Here is a 24,006-nt window from a genome sequence, read left to right as displayed (position 1 = left end):
CGCCGGCACTTGTGGAAAAGACATGCTCCCAGTTATGGACCAATATCGAGGCGGTGATTGAGGATGAAGTCGACTACATTGAATACATGTCAGCTCTACTACATAATCAAGTTACTTGAATTGATTTTTTCAAGTTTTAAATAAATCTTTATTGTTGTTTTATTTAGGGCATCACTTTTATCGTTCCACCCTGTATATTATGTAGATGTTTATTGTTCGTTAAATTTGATTAAAGTTAGAAAGAAACAATAATCATATAAAATACAGATACCTAGGAGCGTTCAAACCGGTTTACTCATCCTCCATAGCTGTAGCCAGAAATTTAGTAGGATTAGAGTCGCGAACGTGAAAAAATAATGTTAAAACGGTAGTTTTCTACATAAGGCTAGAGTAGAAATTCCAGTAGAAATTAACAAACTAGAATTATAATGACATTTCAGGATATGACGCCATAGGAGGAAGTGCGTGGCAAGGAAGCAAGCTCGATTCTGTCCTTTGAGTGCAGGACGTCAAGATGATAATCTCGCCTTTTAGTATATGAAATAATTGATCCGCTGTTTCGTAACAAAATCAATGTTTTTTACATTGACGACAAAATGTTCAATTTTATGAGAACTTTTGAGCTGAGTAGGAAAAGTTGGAAAACGTAATGAAAATATTTACACTTGATATAATTGGAGTAAAAAAAAGATGTTGTTTAATGAAAAACGCAGAAAAGTATTAAAAAAAGAAAAAAAAAACAGATTATCGCTTGATGTGCGTAAACGTTATCCCGTCAATTATAAACCTTCAAATCTCGATCTTGCGCGTCAGTCCTCCACATACACTCATAGCAGTTTCGCAGAATTTGACAAACTAGTTGTAGGATCTTATTCTTTTAATTGATAACACATTTTTCATCTATTACCGCAGTTCTTGAAGTTAGGCAAGCAATTCCAATAATTATGGGTGCCAACATTGGAACTTCTGTGACCAACACCATCGTGTCGATGGGACAGATCGCCACTATCGATGAATTCCGGCGTGCATTTGCAGGGGCAACAATCCACGATATGTTCAACTGGTTGACCGTTATAGTATTTCTGCCCATCGAAGTCATAACAGGTGAGTCGCTACTTACAAGTACATAACAACCATATGACTATTATATGGAACTAGACTTTTTCGCTCATTAATACCGGGCAAAACTTACAGTGCGTCACAGCTACTAAAGCAAGAGAGAAAGAATTCAGTCTTTTAAAGAAAAAGGAACGCGTGCAAAATCATGTGGCAAGAAACTGAATTTGCATATCTATTTTTTTAATAGTAAGAACAAAACAATTTGCATTAGCGTTTCGTTTAAATGAAAATATAACACTCTCTCCCACTTGTAAAAGAGATTGTAAATAGTTTTGTTGTTGTTGTTACTGTTGTTGTTGTTGTTGTTGTTATAAATCCAGTCGCTGGACTCGTCTGCGAATTCTGTTAGATCGACGTCGAGGTAGTTCGCTATTTCAAGGATCGGTGGTTTTCTAGGAAAGTTTGTTCTCAGAGTTCTGAATATTATAGTCAAATTCATTTTCTGTATTAGGTGTAGCACTAATGGAACTTGTTTCGATCAACTGGGCCAGGTCTTCATTTGTAATGTCGGGTTGAATACTTTTAGCAGGATTTTTTTTTCTTTTATTACATTTTCACCCCAAACAAGGCACATTGCCACTTTGGTGTAGGGGGCTACTATCAGGGGCAACAACTACTGGGGTACTATGTAGGGATTTGGGCAGCAAGATGTCCGTTCACGTTACACTTGAATTTCTGCATGTCAGTACAGTTGGGGAAGCAGGTACCTGGAATGGAATTCCAGAGTCTAGCGGTTCTGGGGAAGAAACTACTGGAGTAGAAAGATCTTTTACATCTAGGGATCTCTACTGTGTGGGGGTGCGATTTAGCTTCCTGTCGGGTTTGTCGAGAGTGTCTAAGTCGTGGGGGCACAGGTGTCTGCAGTTCGCCAGAGCATTCACCATTAAAATACTTGTAGAACAGGCAGAGGGATGCAACGTTTCGTCGATGGGATAGAGGCTGAAGCTTAGATACCAGTTCAAGGCCTATCAGATTGGCGACTCTCTTTTGAACCTTGTCTAGGAACGAGAGACTAGTAGCAGATGCACCAGCCCAAATGTGACAGCAATACTCCATACATGGGCGAATGGTGGCCTTATAGAGGTACAGGATACTTTCGGGTGTTAATAGTTTTCTAGCACAGTAGAGAGAGCCTACCTTCTTCGTAGCGTCCCTGGCAATGCTTTCAATGTAATTGTTCCAACTCATGTTTCCTGTGAACGTTAGGCCAAGGAGTTTGAAAGATGTACTCTCAGATAAAGAGTCACTGGCCATTGCTATTGGTGGCAGAGAAGGTTTCTTATAATTATTGAAGGAAACCAGTTTAGTCTTGGCAGGATTGAATGTGACCATCCATTTTTGTTCCCATTTCGCTACAGATTGGAGGTAATCCTCTAGTGTTTTTGCCATTTCTTTAGATATGTGTTCATTTGTTTTCCTGTCATGCCTGTTATAGAGTGTGGTGTCATCAGCATATATACCCATCTCAGAGGCAATTTTGACGGAGAGGTCATTAACGAATATTAGGAACAATAGAGGTCGAAGGATAGACTCCTGAGGCACTCCCGCATTTATATCACACTGTTTAGATGTACGACCGTCGATGACAACCTGGATTTTTCTCTTATCTAAGAAGGATTTAATTATGTTAAGTATTCTACCAGAGATACCGTATGATCTAATTTTCCTGAGGAGACCCCCATGCCATATCCTGTCAAAAGCCTTAGATATATCTGGAGCTACCGCTCTACCCTCCCCCGCTTAGTTCAGTGAATGGTATATACGTTCAGAGATTACAGTGAGGATGTCTGCTGTGGAACGGGCTTGTCTAAATCCATATTGTTTGTCAGTCAGAAGTTTAGCATCTGTAAGGTGATGGACTAGAGCATCGTTAATTATAGTCTCAAATATTTTGGCGAAAAGTGGGGGGAGGCTAATGGGGCGATAATTTGATGGGTCAGTACTTTTGGCAGAATTCTTGAATACTGCTACCACAGAAGCAGTTTTCCAACAGCCCGGAAAGCAAGATTCATTAACGCATTTGTTGTAGAGTTTGGAGAGAACTGGAGCTACTTCAGCTGAGCACTTTTTTAGTAGCACAGCTGGGATAAGATCGGGTCTACATGCTTTTGAAGTGTCAAGGTTTTTTATGCTAGCATGCACCTGAGCAGGGGTGATTTTTAGATTTTTAGGAAAGTCAGGCAGGGGGTGGTTGGAAGGGTCCAGTGTGGAGTTTGAGGCAAACCGACTAGCAAGCATATTAGCCTTGTCGGTTGCTGAGCAAACAACCTCGTGATAGTTGGTTAGTGGAGGAATTGTTGATTGCCCATTATTTACTACACTGTTGTAGATTTTCCAGAAGTCACGCGTTCCTGATTTTTGTGCTTCGATGCATTTTTAGTGGTTTCAGTAAATTCTCTCTTAGCTGTCGTTATTTCTTTCTTAACGTTACTTCTAGCTTCTATATACTTCTGTCTGTTTGAACTGGACTTATGTCGGTTGAATCTGCGATATGCTTGCTGCCTCTGAGCGATGGCAGTTGCGCAAGTAGAAGTAAACCATTGGGGAGAGTGGGGCTTGCTATAAAATTTCCGCATGAGAACATGTGCTTCAATTGCCGTTTTGAACCATTCAGTAGTCTTATTTGCGCACTGTTCAGCAGGAAGAGAAAAAATATTTCCCCATGGGGCATCTCTGATAAGATCTCTGATGGCTTCCCAGTCAGCCTTTTTATAATATCTCGTTGTTTTGGGCACTGGCTCTTAAGTTTTGGGTCTAGAGTTTAGGGCGATTTCGGCCATTATCAATGTATGATCAGCGTTCCCGAGGATTTTGAGGTTTATCAGAGCGTGGAAAACGAGCTACTGAATCTTCCTGGCCATCATTATGTCGTATTCTTGCATTTGTGGAGGTTTAGCTTCGAGGAGTTCCACTACCTCGACAATCGGGTCATATTTGCTCCTGTTACCAAACCGTTTTAATAATACCTTCCCAGGATCACAGAGCCAAACAGGTAAAGCAGTACCAGTAGAAGAGCACCTTTCAAAGTTGAACATGCGTTCGTGAGGAGTTGTATTTGTTGTAGTGCACAGCAGGAAGAGAATAGCATTTAAAACATCCTGTAAAACATCCCACCAAGCGCTAAGGGGTAATCGTCTAGATTCCAGAACTAATAACACGGTGTTCTAAATAAGGCCGTTGTAGCGTTCGCATTGACTGTTGCCTTTTGGGTTGTATGCAGTAGTGTTGCTGGATCCAATTCCAAGTTGCGTCAAATTTTTTTTGAATTCTTCCGACATAAACGAAGTTCCTCGATCGGAATGGATAAATATGGAGAAAATATTTGTCAGGCACTGGATTACGGTTTGCGAAGAACAATCGCGACAAGGCAAAGCAAAAAGAAATCGACTGTATTCATCGACAATGATATCCTGTCGAAGATACTGGGAGAGGTTATTTGTAGTCTATGGAGAGGCGCTGAAAGGGAGCAGTAGAACGGATCAGTGTATTATTAGTAGAATCGAAGAATTGAGGTTTTATTTTGGCACAAGTCGTACATTCAGATGTCACACGCCGGACTTCATCAATTGAATATGGCATATTTCATGATCTTACAAAATGCCAAAAGCGCTGTACTCCAGGATGTATTAATGAATTGTGTAGTAACTTTAGTTCCTCCAAGGAAGAAGCAGCAGCACTACATACTCTCGATAATGCATCGGCAACAATGGTTTCACTTCCGGAACGGTGTTTTATGTCGTATGACAACAGGAGAAGTTCCATTTTTGACCGTATAATATTATCATTTTTAATTTTTCCTCCGTTAGCTTGTTTAAACATGAAATATACGGCTTGCTGGTCTGTTACAATAGTAAAATGCTTCCCAGCAAGGAGATTCCTTTATTTTTGGACGCACTTGACTATGGCATAAGCCTCTTTCTCGACTATATGGTCGTATTTCAGATGGGTTTAGCGATCGATAAAAGAACGCTACAGGCCTCTCAGCCTGTAACATAGTGCCTCCAATAGCCTTTTCTGAGGCATGGGTTTCAATAGTAAATTATAATTCATCATCGATAACTTTTTACAGACGAGTCGGCAACGGTTTTTAAGTTTTTCATAGGAATTGATAACTATAGGAGGCATGAGAAATTATTTACTTTTGACCAGTGGACGAATTTTATATGAATACTTAGATATCCATTTCACGTAGTACGAAAACATACGAAGACACCTCTTTAACGAATATTAATTGGAAGGAGGAGGCATTTATAAAAGAGGTTACAAATGCTCAGGATCTGGTTGCATAGTCCCTTTACAAATTTGGTACCCAGGCAAATCAATGGAATGAAGTGAAAACTGATTTTTCTCTGTTTATTTCGATGTTATATGTCGAGGCAGCCTTTAAAAAACACCCCACATTAACATTATGTTCCTCCTGAGTTTTACCGCAAATAATAATGTCATTTATATATGAAAAAGTTCCAGATAATTTGTCAGAAATTAAAGAATTCATAAACCGTTGAAAAGCAGAAACTCCATTAGTGACACCCATGGGTATTCGTTTGAATTGGTACAAACGATTTTCAGCTTGAAAGGCCATGTAGGGCCGATCTTCGGGACAAATTTCGATCTGGTAGTACGCTTTGGATAAGTCAATTGTACTAAATATACGATATTGGGCTATTTTGTTCACGAGATCCTCAATCCGAGGCAAAGGGCATGCATCAAGTGAGGTGAAACAGTTAATAGTTTGAAAGAAATCAACTACTAATCGTTTCTTTTTATTAGGCGACGAAGTCACAGCAATCTGAGCATGCCATGGTGAATAACTTGTTTCAATTACATCATCCTCAAGCAGTTGTAGAATTTCCTTTTCAGTGAATCAAACATCCTCCGCACGGAAATTTCGGGATTTAGTAGCAATATGTTTGCAACTAAGGGTTAAGTTTCGAAAAAAATTCACAGGGGCACAGCTGATTTTGGTTAGGGCGCAATTTTTTAGAATATCCTGACCACTAAAAGAAATAGTGATATTATGGTGTAGTTTTAAAAAAGGCACACCGAGTATAATATCCATATAGGAATCAGGAAGCACTGTAAAGTCAATTTCTTTATACTCGCAACCATTGAAGGAAATGTTCCCAGTGCAATATTCCGATAGTTTGAGGGAAACGGCGGATGATGCCATGGAAAGTATGGAATTACGTTTTGAAGTAGGCAGTTTCATTGTTTTAACAATACGAGCACTGATAAAGTTATCAGAACTTCCGGTGTCTATGAGGGCAGTGAATTTTTTTCCTTTTAATTCAACAATTTTAGTAATGGGAGGGAACCTATCACCACCTTTAGCATGGGTTACCATAATAGAAGAAGTAGAACGTGAAGGTGTCGGCATAGTAGAACGGCAAACTTTGGAGAAATGACCGAGTTCACCACAGTTTCGACCTTATCGCAGGCATGACGATGACGGCGATCATCCGTAAAATGACGTCTCCCTCCACAGTTGTAATAATAATAATAATGATAATAATAATAATAATGATAATAATAATAATAATAAAAAGTTCTAATGGTGAATATTGAACACCCTGTATAGCCCTTTAACTTAGAATGGGTGCTTTATTCCAAATTTCTGCCTGGATAAACTTCCTTTTGACGTTTGTTTATTTGGATTTCAATTCTGATTTTCCATCGAAGTTTTGTCACTCGATTATTGTACTTGATGAGATTTTGTTTCTAGTTTACTTTCATATTTACTGATTTGACCATTACATAAATTATGTTGTTTAGATTTGTTGAAATATTTATTCATGAAAACCAACACGTGGGTTGTTTTTCATGAATAAGCGTTTCTCGGTTTGTGACATCATTACACATTCGTTATTTTACCATTTATTCTCTGATAACCATGCGCCTTTGGTGATCTGTTTTCTCTGATCTGCTATCCTTTGTTCTGTTGCATTATAGCCAGTATAGAATTTTCATTCGCTTCTGATAACGTTTTTATATGGCCTTGTTTCTGTAGTAGCATGCTATTATCATTCTCTTCTAACGATTTCTACTTATGAACTTTTGGTTTGTATTTTTTATTTTATTTTTTATTACTGATTTCCTGTGTTTGCTCCTTGTTATTGTCGTACATGTAATTGGAGGAGTTATGTATTTTTTTTAATTTTTGTTTATGATGTTCTTGTTTCGGAAATTAAAGGAATCCACATTCACAGGATGGCAACTGCCCCTTCTCCATAATGACCAACGACGGAGTACCTGCTGATTATGACACTTTTTTCTGAATCTTGCTTTCAATGTTCAGTGTTTGTGGCAACATCAATTTCGATGATCTAATCATCTAGGGATGATGTTTACCTTTCATTTTCAACACGCAACAGTTAAAAGATCCTAATTTATATAAATAAAACAGTAGATATATGTATGAAAAGATTTAACCGATAAACTCTTAAACTACTGATCACATAACGCTGAAATTTGCAGAAAATAGGAATCATGCTACAGGGACGGTTTATAACAAGTAACATTTTTGTTTGAATAAATGAATGAATAAAGCGTACAGAAATATGTCGGCAAATTGAAATGCAAAATGTTCATTTGAATTTGCCGACAAATTTCTATTAGTTGTGCACATACACAAATTCATTCATAGGTTGAAGTGGTTTCATTTGAAATCTTCCTTATCTAGCTCTCGATAACTCAGATGACATGGATGCGGCTTAAGTACTAACTGTTTTGATTTAGATTCTTGCGGGGTATTATTATTATTATTATTATTATTATTATTATTATTATTATTATTATTATTATTATTATTATTATTTACTCACTAGGAGTAGTCACACAGGCTATTATCAAAGATTTCTCCTGAGAACAACTTGTGGTGTTCTGTAGAAGACGAAAATTAAACGAATTCTCGCGGCTGGAGATTTTGAATCAACTTCTTCCTGGTTTGTCTAATCAGAAGCCAGCTATCAGTCACGTGACCGAGTGGATAAAAGGTTTACCCGGATACAGACTCTCTCTCTCTCTCTCTCTCTCTCTCTCTCTCTCTCTCTCTCTCTCTCTCTCCAACTCTTGTTGATAGCATACTTCGCATTTAGCCACGGGCTAACATGAATACAAACATGTCCATTTCCACGCACGGTACACACACAAACTCTCTTTCTCATGCTACAGGACTGTCCTCGTCCATACATGGACGCAGGCTCCTATTACCAACTTCAATACGTATACACTGAACTTTTGTCTCTTTCAACAGGCCTGTCTAATATTTAATCTACATTTCCACACAGGAACACTTTCAGCTATTAACCCGTTTCTCTTCTAAATTCTTACGAACGAAGATAATCAATAAAGTTGCTTTTAAATGTTAGAATGAGACTTCTTTTCATGTTTCATTATAAACTAAAGTTCTCTTCTTTTTTTTACATAGTAGTCACCACTTATCAAGGTCCGGAGGCCACTCGGGGATAAGGGTTATTGCGTGTACAGTAATCTATGTGATAATATCGTAGTAACCGTTAGTAATGGAGATTTGATAAAGTGTCTTACTTAAGGGGCGGTTTATCAGTAATTTCTTTATGATGGACTTGAAGACATCAAAGTTGTAGTCAGGTGGGAAACGGGCAAACAGAAGAGAGTATCACAAGCATGCACTTCCAAGAAAGAAGCTTTGTTCATGAAATCTACGCTTTGATTTAGGCACAGATAAAGAGTGGGGAAAATTATTGACAGTGGTTTCAGCTAAATGGGTGTTTTTCGTGAAAGATTGGCGAGGAAGGACCAGAGATTGGAGCTCAGATGAGCGCTTGCCATGGAAATAACGATAAAATGAAGATAGGCTCGTAACGTCTCTTCTGTGGGAGAGAGTCTGCAGGGAAGAGAAAAGGGTATCCCCCACTAAGCTACGAAGTCTATTTTGTACTCTGTCAAGGCAGGATAGGCTGTTTTTAGAAGCTCCTGCCCAGATGTGGCAGCAGTACTCCATCCTTGGACGTTCTTGGCTTTTATATAGATAGAGTCTGAGTGACAACAAGTCTGCCCAGATTTCCAGTACTCTCCACCTCTTTCGATAACCTTTGTAAATAAATTTGCTTTATTGCAACAGCCGCTTACAATTGATTTCTCATCGGCAGCGACCAATTGTCTTCACTGGAATTTGGGTGGCAATAAGCCTCGCCAAAATCCAAGTCCATTAGTATTCATCCAACAAAGGTCTTGCTAGTGCTTTCTCTCCTCGGTCTTGCCATCCTTCTTGGCCCTCACTTATTTTGTGTGGTGTCTGTTTATAGTGACATACAAACACACACACACACACACACACACACAAAAGGAGGTGCAAGGGGTGGGGGTAACTTATAATTATACAGTTTCAGTTTTAATGATTCCATGTGATGTTCCTTTGTGTTGTACATCTGTAGCAGTTTCTATATGTTTGTCTTGTGCCTGTAGTTTATTTGTGTAAGTTTTTGCATTCAAATGTTTTTCTTAATATTCCTGCAGTTTTCATTATTGTTATCCGTTGTATTGTCTCAGTCATCCCTCTGATTCCAATCTCTCCCATTTTTTTTTCAAAGTCTTTTGCCATTGTTCCTAGTGCTCCTACTATTAGTGGTGTTTTCTTGGCTTTCTTCATCTTCCATATTCTTTTGAGCTCTTTGACCAGTTCAGTGTATTTGCTCCACTTCTCTGTCTCTTTGATCTTCATTCAGTGACCTGCTGGAACAGTAAAATCTACAATCTGGCATGACTTTTCCTTTTTGTTAACATCCAGCCTTCTTGCTTGAAGGGGTTTCTTCGTTTGTATATCCATGTCCTATAGGACTTTGTAACTTTCATTTATCATTTATTATTTACTAGCCTGGATGCCCGGCGTTGCTCGGATGTTTGGAGGTGTGTCTTGAACAAAAATAAAGTGTAAGTAGGCAAGCAGGTTCGAACCCATAACGTAAAAGAGGAAAATAACGTAAAAAACATGTGACGTCTTTGCCGTTGCGTCCATCGCCAAACCGAAAGTGGCGAAGGTTTAAATTAAAGCTAGTCAATCAAGAAGAGGGGGATGACTTTAAAATATTGGCGAAAAAAGATACCTCTTCCTGTAGAAAAGTGCCCAGTTGAGGGTGAATGAATTAATCTTTTTAGCCAATTTTTCGATATTTGTCATCCGAAGGGTCGAGCTTCAAAATGTACCGATCTCGTGAAAATCTGTCGGTCAACGAGTCTGGTGAGAGAAGATTCAAGAGGATATGAGGCTTATCTCTCAAATTTGCAAATATTCCTAGTCTATCATTTAGTTTTGTTATATCTAGGTATTCTTTTCCTATTTTCTTTTTCATTTACGCTGTCTTGATACTGTCTGCTTCCATAACTTCCAGATATTCGTAGGTATCATGTTCATCTAGTGACCATCTCCCCTTAGTTGGGTTTTCCATACCCTCCAGTGCTTTCCGTTTTCTGTTTCTTAGCAGTGATTATTATTATTATTATTATTATTATTATTATTATAACCGTAAAATATTTGAGAAGATATTTCTCTTGCATTTTCTCTTTTCTCCAAAAGGTTATCTTTATGCGTTGAGTGGTGCAATCCTTGATACTACGTCACTGAAATCCGTAAATACTTCAAACCCGGAATTGCTCAAGAAAATCACGAAGCCATTTACGTCTAAAATCATTAAGGTAATTATTATCTATTATAATAAAATCGTATTCCTGTATGTTTGTTTGTATACAATTTGATTAATACTTACAAAAGGTACACTGTTTCACCATTTAATGTTATACACTTTTATTTCATCAGCCCAATATATACTATTTATTCAAATGACATGTACATTACAGAAGTAACCTAATTTACATATTACATTGAAGAAAATCTATTTTATTAATAAACTCCCTGTTATTTACCGTTTATACTAATGGAATTGTTTTAATTGATCTATTTGGAATATTATTTAAAACGTATTTGCTTAATTTATCAGCCCCAAATTTAACTGTGATATTCGTTGTCAGCTTATGTTGCTTATGTAGAGGTTCTTCAAAGACAATACGGCTGGTACATTTACCAGTGTTCAGATATGCACCGCTTGAAACTAAATTTTAATTATTTCATTAAGAGAATACATTACGAATGTCATCTTTATATATATTTTACATTAAATAGTTAAAGCAAAACGAGATTTAACGGTTTTTTCGATATACACTATGATATAAAGTAATAATTGCAATTCTTATATCATATTTTGAAAGAACAAGGACTAAAAGATGAAAGATTAAACTAGAATAGATGATTGAGGCTACTAGCGAGACTTCTACCTACTGCTCCTACCTCATCAGGGGATGGAAAAAGAAGCCATTATGAATTAATGTTTCGTTTTATCAATAAGAAATGTATGTATGAGGGCGAGATATTCAAATTTATCAAATACAACCTGTCAATGCCTGGTACTTCAGCTAGTTTAATATAAATTTGAAATATTTAATTTCTTAATGATTTTTTTCAAAAAATGCCACTCAGTTTACAATGATTGACTTTCAAACATCTTGCACGGCGCCAGTTTATTGTAATAGAGCTCGTGTGAAAATATCAGCAGGGGCTTTAGGATAGCCAGGTTGTGAATATATTAGCAGTAGTAGCCGAACTTGCGTCACAAGAAAAAGAATATAAAAGACTCCAGTGATCGAAAAGGGAAGCAAAGTGTGCGCTGAGGAAGAGTGAGTGTAAAGTCAAAGGGGATAAATGGCTGGCTATGGCCAGCGTGAGGTCGGGAGAAAGAAAAACGCGAACCGGGTGAGATGAACATGTGACCCCATGGTGGGTGAAGGACTTTTAAGCTGGTGTCGAGACAGCAGAGTTTTGTTAATTTCATGGCAGACGAAATGAACAGTAAAAAAGCAAGAAGCAGGCATTGTTTGCAAAGTAAATGACTTTTGTTAAAACAGGAAAAAATACCGAGTGACGAGCGTAACACCACGTTACATTGCTCTCGTCAGTCAATACCTGACTGAAGTCTTAATTAATGTGCAATTGTATTTTTAGTATCACTTACATTGAGGATTGGAACTGCAACTTCCAGAAGAATGTCACTTTGACCTAAATTTTACTTATTTCACTTCATCTGTTCCATTCGAAATTTGAGATTGTGGGTTAACTATGAAATTACAATGAAGACAACTTAGCTGAAAAACGAATGGAATACTTTGCATGTGCCAGGCCATTTGTCAGAGGAAAAAAAGAACTGCTCTCCACAGTTGTTTCAGAGAAGAACTCTTTTGTTTTCGTAGGATGTCAGTCGAAGGGAGCCACTATAAAAGAAATGCATATTGTTAAGTAATTATTAAAGTTAATCAATCAAATAAACACACGTTTTGTATAAAATAGACTGTGGCCTTTGTGCTGGAAAACTGACGATGAAAGGAACAAGTAAATAGAGACACATACATAGGCTTTTTCTGTTAACACACGCAGGCATATCGAGAGATAGTCTGGTCTCTTTTATTTATACTGTGAAAACTGAAATGTATACATATACAAAACTCGCTTATAACAACGAAAAACGGAAGTCCCTTACACCACTAACGATAAGGTGAGTAAAAAATGCAGTCAAATAGAACTAACTCCCTAAAAGTATCCCACATGATTAAAAGGAAACAATTCTAACAGATTGTTAATTTAAATACATCTATGTAGATAACCGTATGAAGATCACCAAGGATAATGTATTACATAATTTATATATAATTTTGTGGGTAAGTGTAAAATTACTGAAACGGTACAGCCACATTTTCGTAATAACACTAATGATGGAACGTTGTCTTTTTGCAGTTGAACAAAAAAGCTATTATTTACGTGGCGACGGGGAAAAACACTTCTGATATGCACTTGACGATGATGAAACTTTGTCTTGATAAAAACAAGACGAGAATTAACTGTGAGTACTCGTTTTAAACTTTGTCGTTGTGAATCATCGTATTTCAATGCCGAGCAAAAACGTCTAGATTTGAAAGAAAGGATTATTTTATAGTTATTTTATATTCCAGTTGGTAAAGGTTTGCAATGTTCCACTTTTACACATCATTGGAAAAATTTTTTTTCGCATTCACTGTCATAAGGAGAAACCAGATTTTGACAAAAACCGACTAATTAAGTGGAGGACTTCCAGGGACAGTTATTACTAACCATAAAGGCAAAGAACTTAAAGAAGTTGCGACGGTTATAAGCCATGGAAGTACGACCATCTTAAGACTCATATAAAGTCACTTACTGCTGACTATAATTATCAACACAACCTTGAATCCAGAGCAGATAAAGCGAGATTAGAAGCTAGAATGAGAATGGAAAGTGGATCTAGGGTTTACGTTCGCCAGCCGCGTAACCCTTATTTTGTTTTTTAGTTCTCACATGTCATGAGCAATGTTTCTGGCAAAGAGGAAAGAATTGCTGTTTTCTAGGCCTAAATCCATTCCATCTAACACTTACCGTTGACAAGTTTTTTTTTTACCTTTAAGTAGTATTTTTATGCTCCCTTCATCAAATGGCTTCATCCCTTGTTTTGAGCGATTTCCATTAAAAAATATTAGATCAGCTACGAGAACAGAAGATAGTAAATATCATGATAAAAGTATTTTTGGCGAAATTGGTTTCTTTGTCATACAGACGAATCGAGGATATATAATTAGGGCCAGATCAAAAACAATTTCCAAGAGATAACAAATATAACTGCTGTGTTGCATGAAAAATGACGCGAGCTCAAAGAAAGCTCCAAATTCAATACACTGCTGTCAAAGCTCACTACCACAAATTCAATACACTGCTGTCAAAGCTCACTGCTACAAATTCGACCAAGTCTTTGAAAAAAAAACCTTTTTACTTAAATCGACGGCATCTTATTTGCATATGAAGTAACAAGAAATCTCATTACTTCACGTGACCACCGGCATATAATTAACAACGGTCTTTTTTTCTTCTTTATTCATTTTTTCTCTCAGTTAACGCTACATGCTGCACAAAATCAGAGGTTTGTACAAATTTTTATGCAATTAATCATACATACCCTTGATCTTCAACATCAATAATTAGTCTCATAGACAGAGGCAACAGAAATCTCGTCAGCATATAATTAGAAGCAGAAGCTACTGTTTCTTTTGTTTTCTTTATTCTTTTTTGTCAGCCACCGAACACATCATGTTGCAAAAAAAACAGAGGTTTGTACCAATTTCTATGGCATTCAATCACACTGAGTACGAACTAATTGAGAAAATGGGTAAATTAAAAAAGGAGTATTTTGTGTTTGTACAAAAACCACTTAAAACATATCCAACATAGCAGCAATTCCTGGGAATATATAGAACTGTTGGTAATAAGTTATACAAAATTTACTATGACTATTTTTACAAAGATGTTACCACTTATGAAGCCCAGAGGCCACTCTAGGATACGGTTAATGAGTTTACGTTAGTCAATGTGATAATATTATAGCAATCGTTAGTAGTGGAAATTTGGTAAGTTGGATTACTTAAGGAGATGGCTTACCAAGAACTTGTTTACGTTGGACTTGAATACGACCATATTGTAGTCAGCGGGAAACCAAGGAAACGGAAAACAGTATCACTATGTGATCCCTGAATCATCTGATGCCCAGCTATGACAAATGAATTTTAAAATGCTTATACGGTCACACCTAGGTCAAGATGAAACCACTAAACCATTAGTCATCGACAACTTTTCACAAAGAAAATAACTTTTATTGAATTTTCATTGGTTTCGTATTCATTATTTTAAAAATTTATTTTTTGTTTACTCAAATAAACTCGGCCTAGGCTGATTAATTTCACGTAAATATTTACGTTTCTTATATTGACATAACTTTTCAGTGAGAAACAAACATTCGGATATATGTCGAGAGATAGATAGATAGATAGAGAGAGAGAGAGAGAGAGAGAGAGAGAGAGGATGGGGAGAGAGAAGTAGCTATTCCACTAATTTATTCATATTATTGGATCAATTTTGAACCTCATAATAGCCTTTAAAACAGTCATAAACTGACTTTTTAATTGTACCCTATTTTTGTTGGGGAAATAAAATTTATTAAACATTTGTTGGTTTCGTTTTGTTTGTTTGTTTTGTTTTGTTTTTTTTTTTTTGTTTTTTTTTACTTTACTCAAATAAACTCGAATCCAATTTGATTATTTTTATTTAAATGTTTATATTTCTAATATTAACCTAACTTTTCAGTTGGAAGTTATCAACTTCAATTATTTGTCAGGTTATCAATATACGTCTTTAATTTAAAGAAAATAGTTTCTATGAAAGTTTAATTGACGGATTATGAAAATATTCAATTTTTATTTATGTTTATACCACTGATTTTTTCAAGTTTCTTTAGGGAATGAAGAGTCGTGAGTTGTATCAGTAAAAGGTTATTGTCTAGGAAGAAAAATACAATTACTACAATTTGGTTGTGAAGATAAAATTCTTCATTTTACAATTTAAACAATGTTATTCGTACGGTTTAATCAACACAACAGACATGGTATCGAAAGAGTTACGTACACAATAATGCCAAACCATTTTGGGGCTTTTTCTAAGAGCAAGAGACTTGTGGTAGAGGCATCAGCCTGGATGTGGCGGTAATACTCTATGCATAAGCGAATAGTGGCTTGGTAGAGATATAGGATGCTCTCAGGCGTGAGCAACTTTCTAGCACGGTAGAGAGAGAGCTAACCTTCTTTGCAGCAACCCTGATAATGTCCTCAACATATTTGTTTCATTTCTTGTTGCTTGTAAATGTTAAGCCGAAGAGTTAGAATGAAGAGCTTTTAGGTAGCGTACTATTAGTTATGGCAATCCGTGGTTGAGAAGTTTTTGTATAATTGTTAAAGAAAAACGTTTGGTATTGGTAGCATTGAATAAATCCATTTACATTCCCATTCTACTTGCTAGACTTTGGAATTTCATCCTGAGTTGTTGTTTCTTGTAATAAAAATAGACATTTGACTGCTCAACTACGTAAATAATTTCCCTGTAGTTTTGATCCCAAATATTAACCCCTTATGTCAAGTGGCAATGTGTGTTGTTAGGTGTGCATAAAGCAGTAAAAACATTGTTAAATTTCTAGATACTCATGAAATAGAAGCATACAGTTGGTTATTCGGTCTATATACTTTCCATACAGGTTCTATATTCATTTTACAAATCATTTGTACATAAAACCACATTCTGGCTTAGTTTGGTTGTTTTGTTTTATAGCATATCAACATTTTTGGGGTTATTTTCAATTATTTCATTAATATCGATATCAAATTATGAGGGTTATTTTGAACAAATACTAAGCAATATTACAGTTTCAATCTTCCTACCATAAAATACCTTTCAGTGAAAAGACTTCTTTTTTTTAATTACTATAAATTAAGCTCATATTTTTTATTTTGCGTTTTTATTCTTTTCTACTGCCCTTCTTAACAAAATACGACCTTTTTTGCATATAAACTTTCCACCTAAGCAGTTATTAACACTGATATTTCTTTCTTCTGCCAGAGAGCAAACCTAACAAGGTTGTTTAGTTTCGTGATGACCAATCAGACTCCAGAGTATAGTAATTTCTCTCGGATCTTCAAAGGGCTACATCTGTTATATATAGGTGTATATTTATTTGACAGCTTTCTGTTTTTTCTTTCAGCTGTAATCTTGATGACATCAGATCGCGTACAATAAGTACTGCTGCATTTATCAAAATAAATGACAAATTCTTTTGTTATAAAAACAGTTGCTTATATTTCACATTGATATGTGGCATGGAGTGAGAGAAAGAGAGGATAGGGTGGCGAGGCGGCAAGCAGAATGCGGTCAACACATCTCTCTCTTTTTCTTTCTCTCTTTCTCTCTCTCTCTCTCTCTCCCTCTGATAATTTGTGTTCTCTGTTTTCTTTTTGTTTTTTACTCACTTTCACCTCAAACAAGGCATATTGCCACTTGGACTTAAGGGGCTACTAATTGGGACCATGCCTAAGAAAGATAAAGATGTTGGTTGACATTGCATTTGAATTTCTGCATATCAGTACAGTTTGGCAAGCAAGCAGCAGGAAGAGAATTCCAAAGTCTAGCTGTTCTAGGGAAGAAGCTATCCCAAGTCAGCCCTGTTGTAATACCTTGTCGTTTTGAGCAATGTCTCCTGACCTTGTGGGTTAGGATTTAAGTGTAATGTCTACCGATACCACTAAGTGGTCTTCGTTTCTTAATCATAGGGTCCTGTGGCAAGAAATAGGTCTCGAAGTAAAGTGGGGTTCATAATCTGTGAGGTGGGTCGGGAACATGACTATCTATGTGAGGGAATGAGTTACAGAGAGTAAAGCATCTAGCTGCAATCTAAGAAACCAAAACAATTTTTATGATGGACATTAAAGTCACCAAACACGTGTATTTAACCGTTGCTATCTAAGGAGAGTGTCATATCTATACTATCAAAGACATGATCGATTAGAGTAAATTCCTGACTTTAGGGAAAACGGCAAAAAAAATATTGACTAACACAGTGATGAAAGGCTAGTCGAGAACACATAAAGCCCTGGTCATCTGACTTCAGACATTGCGTTCTAGTTAAAAGGAGGTGCTTCAAATATAGACTCCAAGCCCATGCATGTGTCTATCCGAGTCTTTACGGCAGAGAGGGAGATATCTTGTCATCTTAAAGTAGTTAGAGGGGATTGAGGAAGGTAGGGTTGTGAAGGTCACCACAAGAGAATCATATCTATTTGGTTCGCACTATTAATAACAAACCATAGTCATTTGTCCGATTGCTGTTCAACCTGATTCGTTTTTATTTAGCCTGCATTTTTCATAATTCTATTTTTCATTGTTCTATTCGCTTTTGGGAATTGCAGAGCAGGCAGCAAGCTTCCAGACATCAACACAAAAAAGCATCTTCTCTCCTACTCCTGTCAATTTGACAGCTAGCAATTTGAAGATATACACCTCTGAGCAAAGACATTTGCCAGCCGACCTGTACTATTGCGATTTTTTCTTCATTATTTTTAACTTCTCACAACAAACACCCAACAGTGTAGGTAAATTAAAAATAAGTGTTGGAGCGATTAATCAGAATCGGAACCAGGAATTAGAAAAGTCTGAAATTTTGGGGGTATCAAAATCAATATCGAAATCGGGAAAATTTTGTCTATGTTTTAGTGTAAAAAACGATTCCTCTAATTATCTTTTTAATTTGATTTTGTTTAAAACAAAATCTTCCACTGCTGGTAATAATAATAAAATAATAAATACTTATTGATTTTAAACTACCAGTAAAATTAAAATCTATAGATCACCTTCCCTACGATTTGTTTTTATTTTTGAAAAAGTATTTGTACATTTAACATGTGCTTTTACAGTAATCAACGGAAATAATTACGCTATAGTATAGTATTTAGAGATTTATAAAGAATCGGATTTGGAATCGATAATTGTATCGGAATCGGGAAAATATGAAAACATCCCATCACTATTAGAAATATATCATTTTTGTATATAGAACAAATAGTTTTTTTTTCTTTGATGATTCTTTATTAGAGATTATTATAGGATTATTATAGGATTATTACTTTTTTTTACACAGTGATCACCACTTATCAAGGCTGGGAAGCCACTCAGGGATAAGGGTTATTGCAAGTACATTACGTTAGTGTGGAGATTTGATGAAGTGTTTACTTAGGGGGGCGGTTCATTAGGAATCTGTTAACATTGGACTTGAAGACATCCAAGTTATAGGAGATTGATAATTCTTTATTAGATATTATTATAGGATTATTATAGGAGATTGATGATTCTTTATTAGAGTTTATTATAAGAGATAGTCTGCCAGTTTTTTTAGAATATTAGCTCTTATACTTACACATCTGCTCTCCTGTAGTAAAATTAACTGATGTACCTAAATCGGACAAACGACTATGGTTTGTTATTAATGATGCAGACCAACTCAGTAAGGAACTGTTTCTCTTGTGGTGACTTTCACAAAATATTGCCGAGGTTTACACTAGACGTTCATGAAATAGTTTCAAATAAACAACTTTAATATATGTCCAGGGTGATATATTTTGAATATTAACTATCGATTCACGGTAAGATATTATCTTTTTGTTATTTACCAGTGAATATATTAGTTATGGGACGATTCCAATATTTTTCCCCATTCTGATACAATTACCGACTCCGATTCTTTATAAATCTCTAAATATTTAACTATAAAAGTTATTTTCTCCAATTACCGTAAAAACACATGCGAAATATGCAGGTTTTTTCCTAAACGTAAAAATACATTTGTAGAGGGGGAATTTTAGTTTTTCTGGTAGTGTAAAAACAATAAATAATTATTATTTTATCATTAAAACAAAATCAGATAAAAGTCAGCCATGAATGGGTAGAAGTCCTTCATAATTCGCAATTCGCAATTGTATTTTGAGTGTCGCTTCCACTGAGAATTGAATCTTCAACCTCCATAAGTGTAACTTTTACAACTGAATTTTACCAATTTTTACCTGAACTTTACCATTTTTTTTACCTGAATTTTACCAATGTTTTACCTGCATTCGTTAACCAATGTTTTACTTGCATTTTTAACCAATTTTTACCTGCATTTTTTACCAATTTATTTTAACCTGAATTGTTTTACGCTATCCATTATGCTACAGGTCCTTAAACTTGATATTGCTTGTTTTAATAAGTGCAGAACCAATTCCTTAGCTAAAAATTGTTTTTGAGCTATCTCCTTAGAAAAGGACTAAGAGTAGACCTGTGATGTGGATTCTCACTTGTGACAAAACTTTGGTTACAGACTAACCACAAGTCTCCATCGTTAAGTAAAGCTTTGTTAATTTATTTTCAGGTGGTTACCTGTTTGAACCGCTTGCCGATAAATGGAGCGACTGGGCCATCGGACTCCTAATGCTGTTCCTTTCTCTTCTCATCCTCTGCCTTTGCCTGATGTTCATTGTCAAACTTCTACACTCTTTGCTGAAAGGCAGTATCGCCAAGGTCATTCGGAAGTTTGTAAACAATGACTTTCCTGGGTGTTGTGCCTACTTCACCGGCTATGTTGCAATACTAATTGGGGCAGGACTTACCATGTTGGTCCAAAGTAGTTCAATCTTTACCTCATCAATAACACCACTGGTTGGTCTGGGTATAATTAGCTTGGATCGTATGTATCCTTTGACGCTTGGATCTAACATTGGAACAACGACAACTGGATTATTAGCGGCTATTGTCCAGGAGACTAATATGCGAGAGGCTTTACAATGTGCCCTATGTCATCTGTTTTTTAACCTGAGTGGTATTGTATTATTCTACCCGATACCGTTCATGCGCTTTCCTATTCCCATGTCGAAATTCCTTGGAATGACCACAGCGAAATATCGATGGTTTGCTGTGATGTATTTATTCTTGATGTTCTTTGTGTTTCCTGCAATTATTCTTGGTCTATCAATTCCGGGTTGGTATGTCATGGCTGCTGTTCTTATACCGTTCATACTTCTGATAATCATCATCAGCATCATTAAAGTCTTGCAAGCGAAGCGTCCACAAGTTCTTCCGACCAAACTACAAAATTGGAAATTTCTACCCGAATGGATGCGTTCCCTGAAACCCATTGACAATTTATTTCAGCAGATTTATAAATGCACGTGTTGCAAAACATCGTGTTGCCAAAAATCAACAAATGAAACAAAATCTCAGAAACAGAGCAACAGCTACACTCTGAATGGTCAAAACAATCTCGCATTTTACGAACAAAAATCCAAAAATACGGCCGTATAAACTGGGTCACTATATTGGTTTAAAGTATAAAATCGGAATTTTATGATTGGAAATCTAAACTTAATTTTCTATTGCTGGTATTAGTTACATACTTGTTTTTAAGCCATCTGTAAAATTAATATCTATATATCACAGTAACACCAATATATGATGTAAATGTATTTTAGTTGCGCTAAAAACTCAAATTCTACACAAATTCGTTAACATTTAAAATAATGCAATTAATTTACAAAGTTCTGAAAAATGTTTGAAAATTAAATAAAAACATTTTGTCAAAAACATACTGTCAAACATCAATGAAAATTAAATTCAAGATAAAATATTAAAAATGGTTTTAATTTATTTTATTCTGTTGGTCTTGGTTTTTGTTTTTGGTTGACGTTTGTCCGATTCAATAGTAAGGATTTGTTAGATTATCGGATAAAACACGGACAATTCTGTGTAGCTAACTTGCCATATATATTTTTCAATACTTACTGCCTAGCATTGCTCACGTATTGAGAACTGTTGAAGTAAATACTAAAAAGAGATAGATAAAATCTTATGTAGAAACATGACATAATATATATATATATATATATATATATATATATATATATATATATATATATATATATAGTGCACAAATGAGACCACTGAATGGTTCAAAACGACAATTGAAGCACATGTTCCTATGCGGAAATTCTATAGAAAGCCCAACTCTCCTCAATGGTTTACTCCTACTTGTGCAGCTGTCATTGCTCAAAGGCAGCATGCGTACTGTAGATTTAACCAACATAAATCCTGTACAAACAGAAACGCATCAAAGAATTAGCGATACCAAGAAACGCATCGAAGCTAAGAAATTCGGAACCCGTGATTTTTGAAAAATCTACAATGGTGTAGTAAATAACGGGCAATCAACAATTCTCCCACTATCCAGCAATCATGAGGTTGTTTGCACGGCAACCAAGGAGATTAACATGCTTGCCAGTCGGTTTACCTCAAATTCCACATTGGACCCAGCAAACCACTCCCTCCCTAACTTTCCTTTGCAGACAGATGTCATGACATATTTAATGATCTGAAAATGATCCCTTTTCAGGTGTATGATATCATAAAAACCTTGATAGCTTAAAATCATGTGGATCCAATCTCAACCCAGCTGCGCTATTAAAAAAATGCTCTGCCAAAGCTGCTCCAGTTCTCTCCAAACTTTGTAACAAATGCCTTAAGGAATCTTGCTTTTTTGGCAGCTAAAAAACTGCTTCTGTGGAAGAAATTGACCAGCATTCTGGCGAAAGAACTGACCCATTAAATTATTTCCCCATTAGCCAAAATGTTTTAGTCCTTAATTAAACAAGCTCTAGTCCATCACCTTACACTTCTAAGCTTCTGTCCGACCGACAATATGGATTTAGGCAAGCCCATTCTACAGCAGATACCCTTATTGTAATTTCTGAACATATATACCATACACTGGACAAAGCAGGGAATGTGTCACTGGACAAATACTTAACATAATTAAATCTTTCTTACGTAAGAGAAGACACTACGTTGTCCACGACAGTCGTACATCTAAACAATATGATATAAATGCGAGAGTACCTCAGAGGTCTATTCTTAGACCTTCATTATTCCAAATATTCATAAATGACCTCCCTGATAAAATTATCTCTGAGATGGGTATATTTGTTGATGACACCACGCTATATAACAGGCATGAGGGGAAAACAAATGAACACCTATTTAAGGAAATGGCAAAAACACTGGAAAAAGACCTCCAATCTGTAGTGGAATGGGGACAAAAATGGATGGTCACATTCAATGCTGCCAAGACTAGGATTGTTTCCTTCAATAATTACAAGAAACCTTCTCAGCCACCAGTAGCAATGGCTACATATACATTACCTGAAAGTACTTCTTTTAAACTCCTCAGCCTGGCGTTCACAGGGAACATGAACTGGAATAGATACATCGAGAGCATTGCCAAAGCTGCTGCAAGGAAGTTGGGCTCTCTCTAACGTGCTAGAAAGTTACTTACACCTGAAAGTATTCTGTATCCCTATAAGGCCACCATTTGCTCATGTATGGAGTACTGTTGTCACATTTGGGCTGGTGCATCTGCTACTAGTCTCTTACTCCTGGATAGGGTTCAAAAGAGAGTCACCAACTTGATAGTTTCTGAACTGCCATATAAACTTCAATCTCTGTTCCATCGGCGAAATGTTGCATCCCTCTGCCTGTTTTACAAGTATTTTAATGGTGAATACTCCGACGAACCACAAGCACTTGTACCCCGTCGACGTAAATACCCCCAACAAACCTGACAAGCTGCAAAATCCCATCCCTACACAGTAGAGATCCCTAGATGTAAGAAAACCTCCTACTCCAATAGTTTCTTCCCCAGAATCACTAGGCTTTGGAACTCCCGTCCGGGATTCTGCTTTCCCAACTGTATTGACATGCAGAAGTTAAAGTATAATGTAAACATACATCTTGCTGCTCATCTCCCTAAAACTTATGCTCCAGATAGTAGCCCCCTACATCAAAGTGGCAATGTGTCTTGTTTGGGGTGAAAATGAAATGAAATATATATATATATATATATATATATATATATATATATATATATATATATATATATATATATATATTAATATATATATATATATATATATATATATATACATCTATCTATATATATAAAAATGTAACGTTGGTTCGTTCTAAACGAATAAAACCATATTTCTACGTTACCAATTTATTTGAAATTTTCAGACAACCCATTTTTAGAGTCGAGGTATGTTTTTATGTTATTAAAATAAATTTACCTCGCGGATTATTAAAATTAAAATATTAAATAAAATAAATATATTTTTTTAACCGTTACTGCGAATCTGTTCTGTTGATAAAACTGAACTTCCGGTTCGATTCATTTCACAGCCACGAATTGACGAAAGATTTCATTTTCTGTTAACTCGATAAGTAAAAAAAAAAAAAAAAAAAAAAAAACTTACTCATGCAGATAGTGATCCGTGTTGAAATAATAATGTTATTATTTAAAAAGCCATTCTTAACATGGGGAAGGGAGGGTGTTTTGTACCTATTCT

General features: G+C 36.0%; 1 protein-coding gene across 2 annotated transcripts in view; it reads left to right on the top strand.

Moving 5' to 3' along the window:
- The window catches only part of LOC145302477 (sodium-dependent phosphate transport protein 2B-like), a 114,381-nt gene extending 93,125 nt beyond the window's left edge, over positions 1-21,256 (top strand). For both annotated transcript variants that reach the window (XM_080144658.1, XM_080144657.1), the window contains 4 exons: positions 913-1,104; positions 10,673-10,791; positions 12,938-13,043; positions 19,986-21,256. In XM_080144658.1, coding sequence (XP_080000784.1) covers positions 913-1,104; positions 10,673-10,791; positions 12,938-13,043; positions 19,986-20,914 — 1,346 coding nt within the window. In that variant the 3' untranslated portion in view covers positions 20,915-21,256. The remainder of the gene's footprint in view (positions 1-912; positions 1,105-10,672; positions 10,792-12,937; positions 13,044-19,985) is intronic.
- The last annotated feature ends 2,750 nt before the right edge of the window (positions 21,257-24,006 follow it).

The sequence above is a fragment of the Euprymna scolopes genome, chromosome 2 (genome assembly GCF_053919585.1).
Source record: "Euprymna scolopes isolate OS-2025 chromosome 2, ASM5391958v1, whole genome shotgun sequence".
NCBI classification, from domain to species: Eukaryota; Metazoa; Mollusca; class Cephalopoda; order Sepiida; family Sepiolidae; genus Euprymna; species Euprymna scolopes.
The sequence above is the reverse complement of the archived record's forward strand: the minus strand, read 5'-3'. Positions and strand labels throughout refer to the sequence as shown.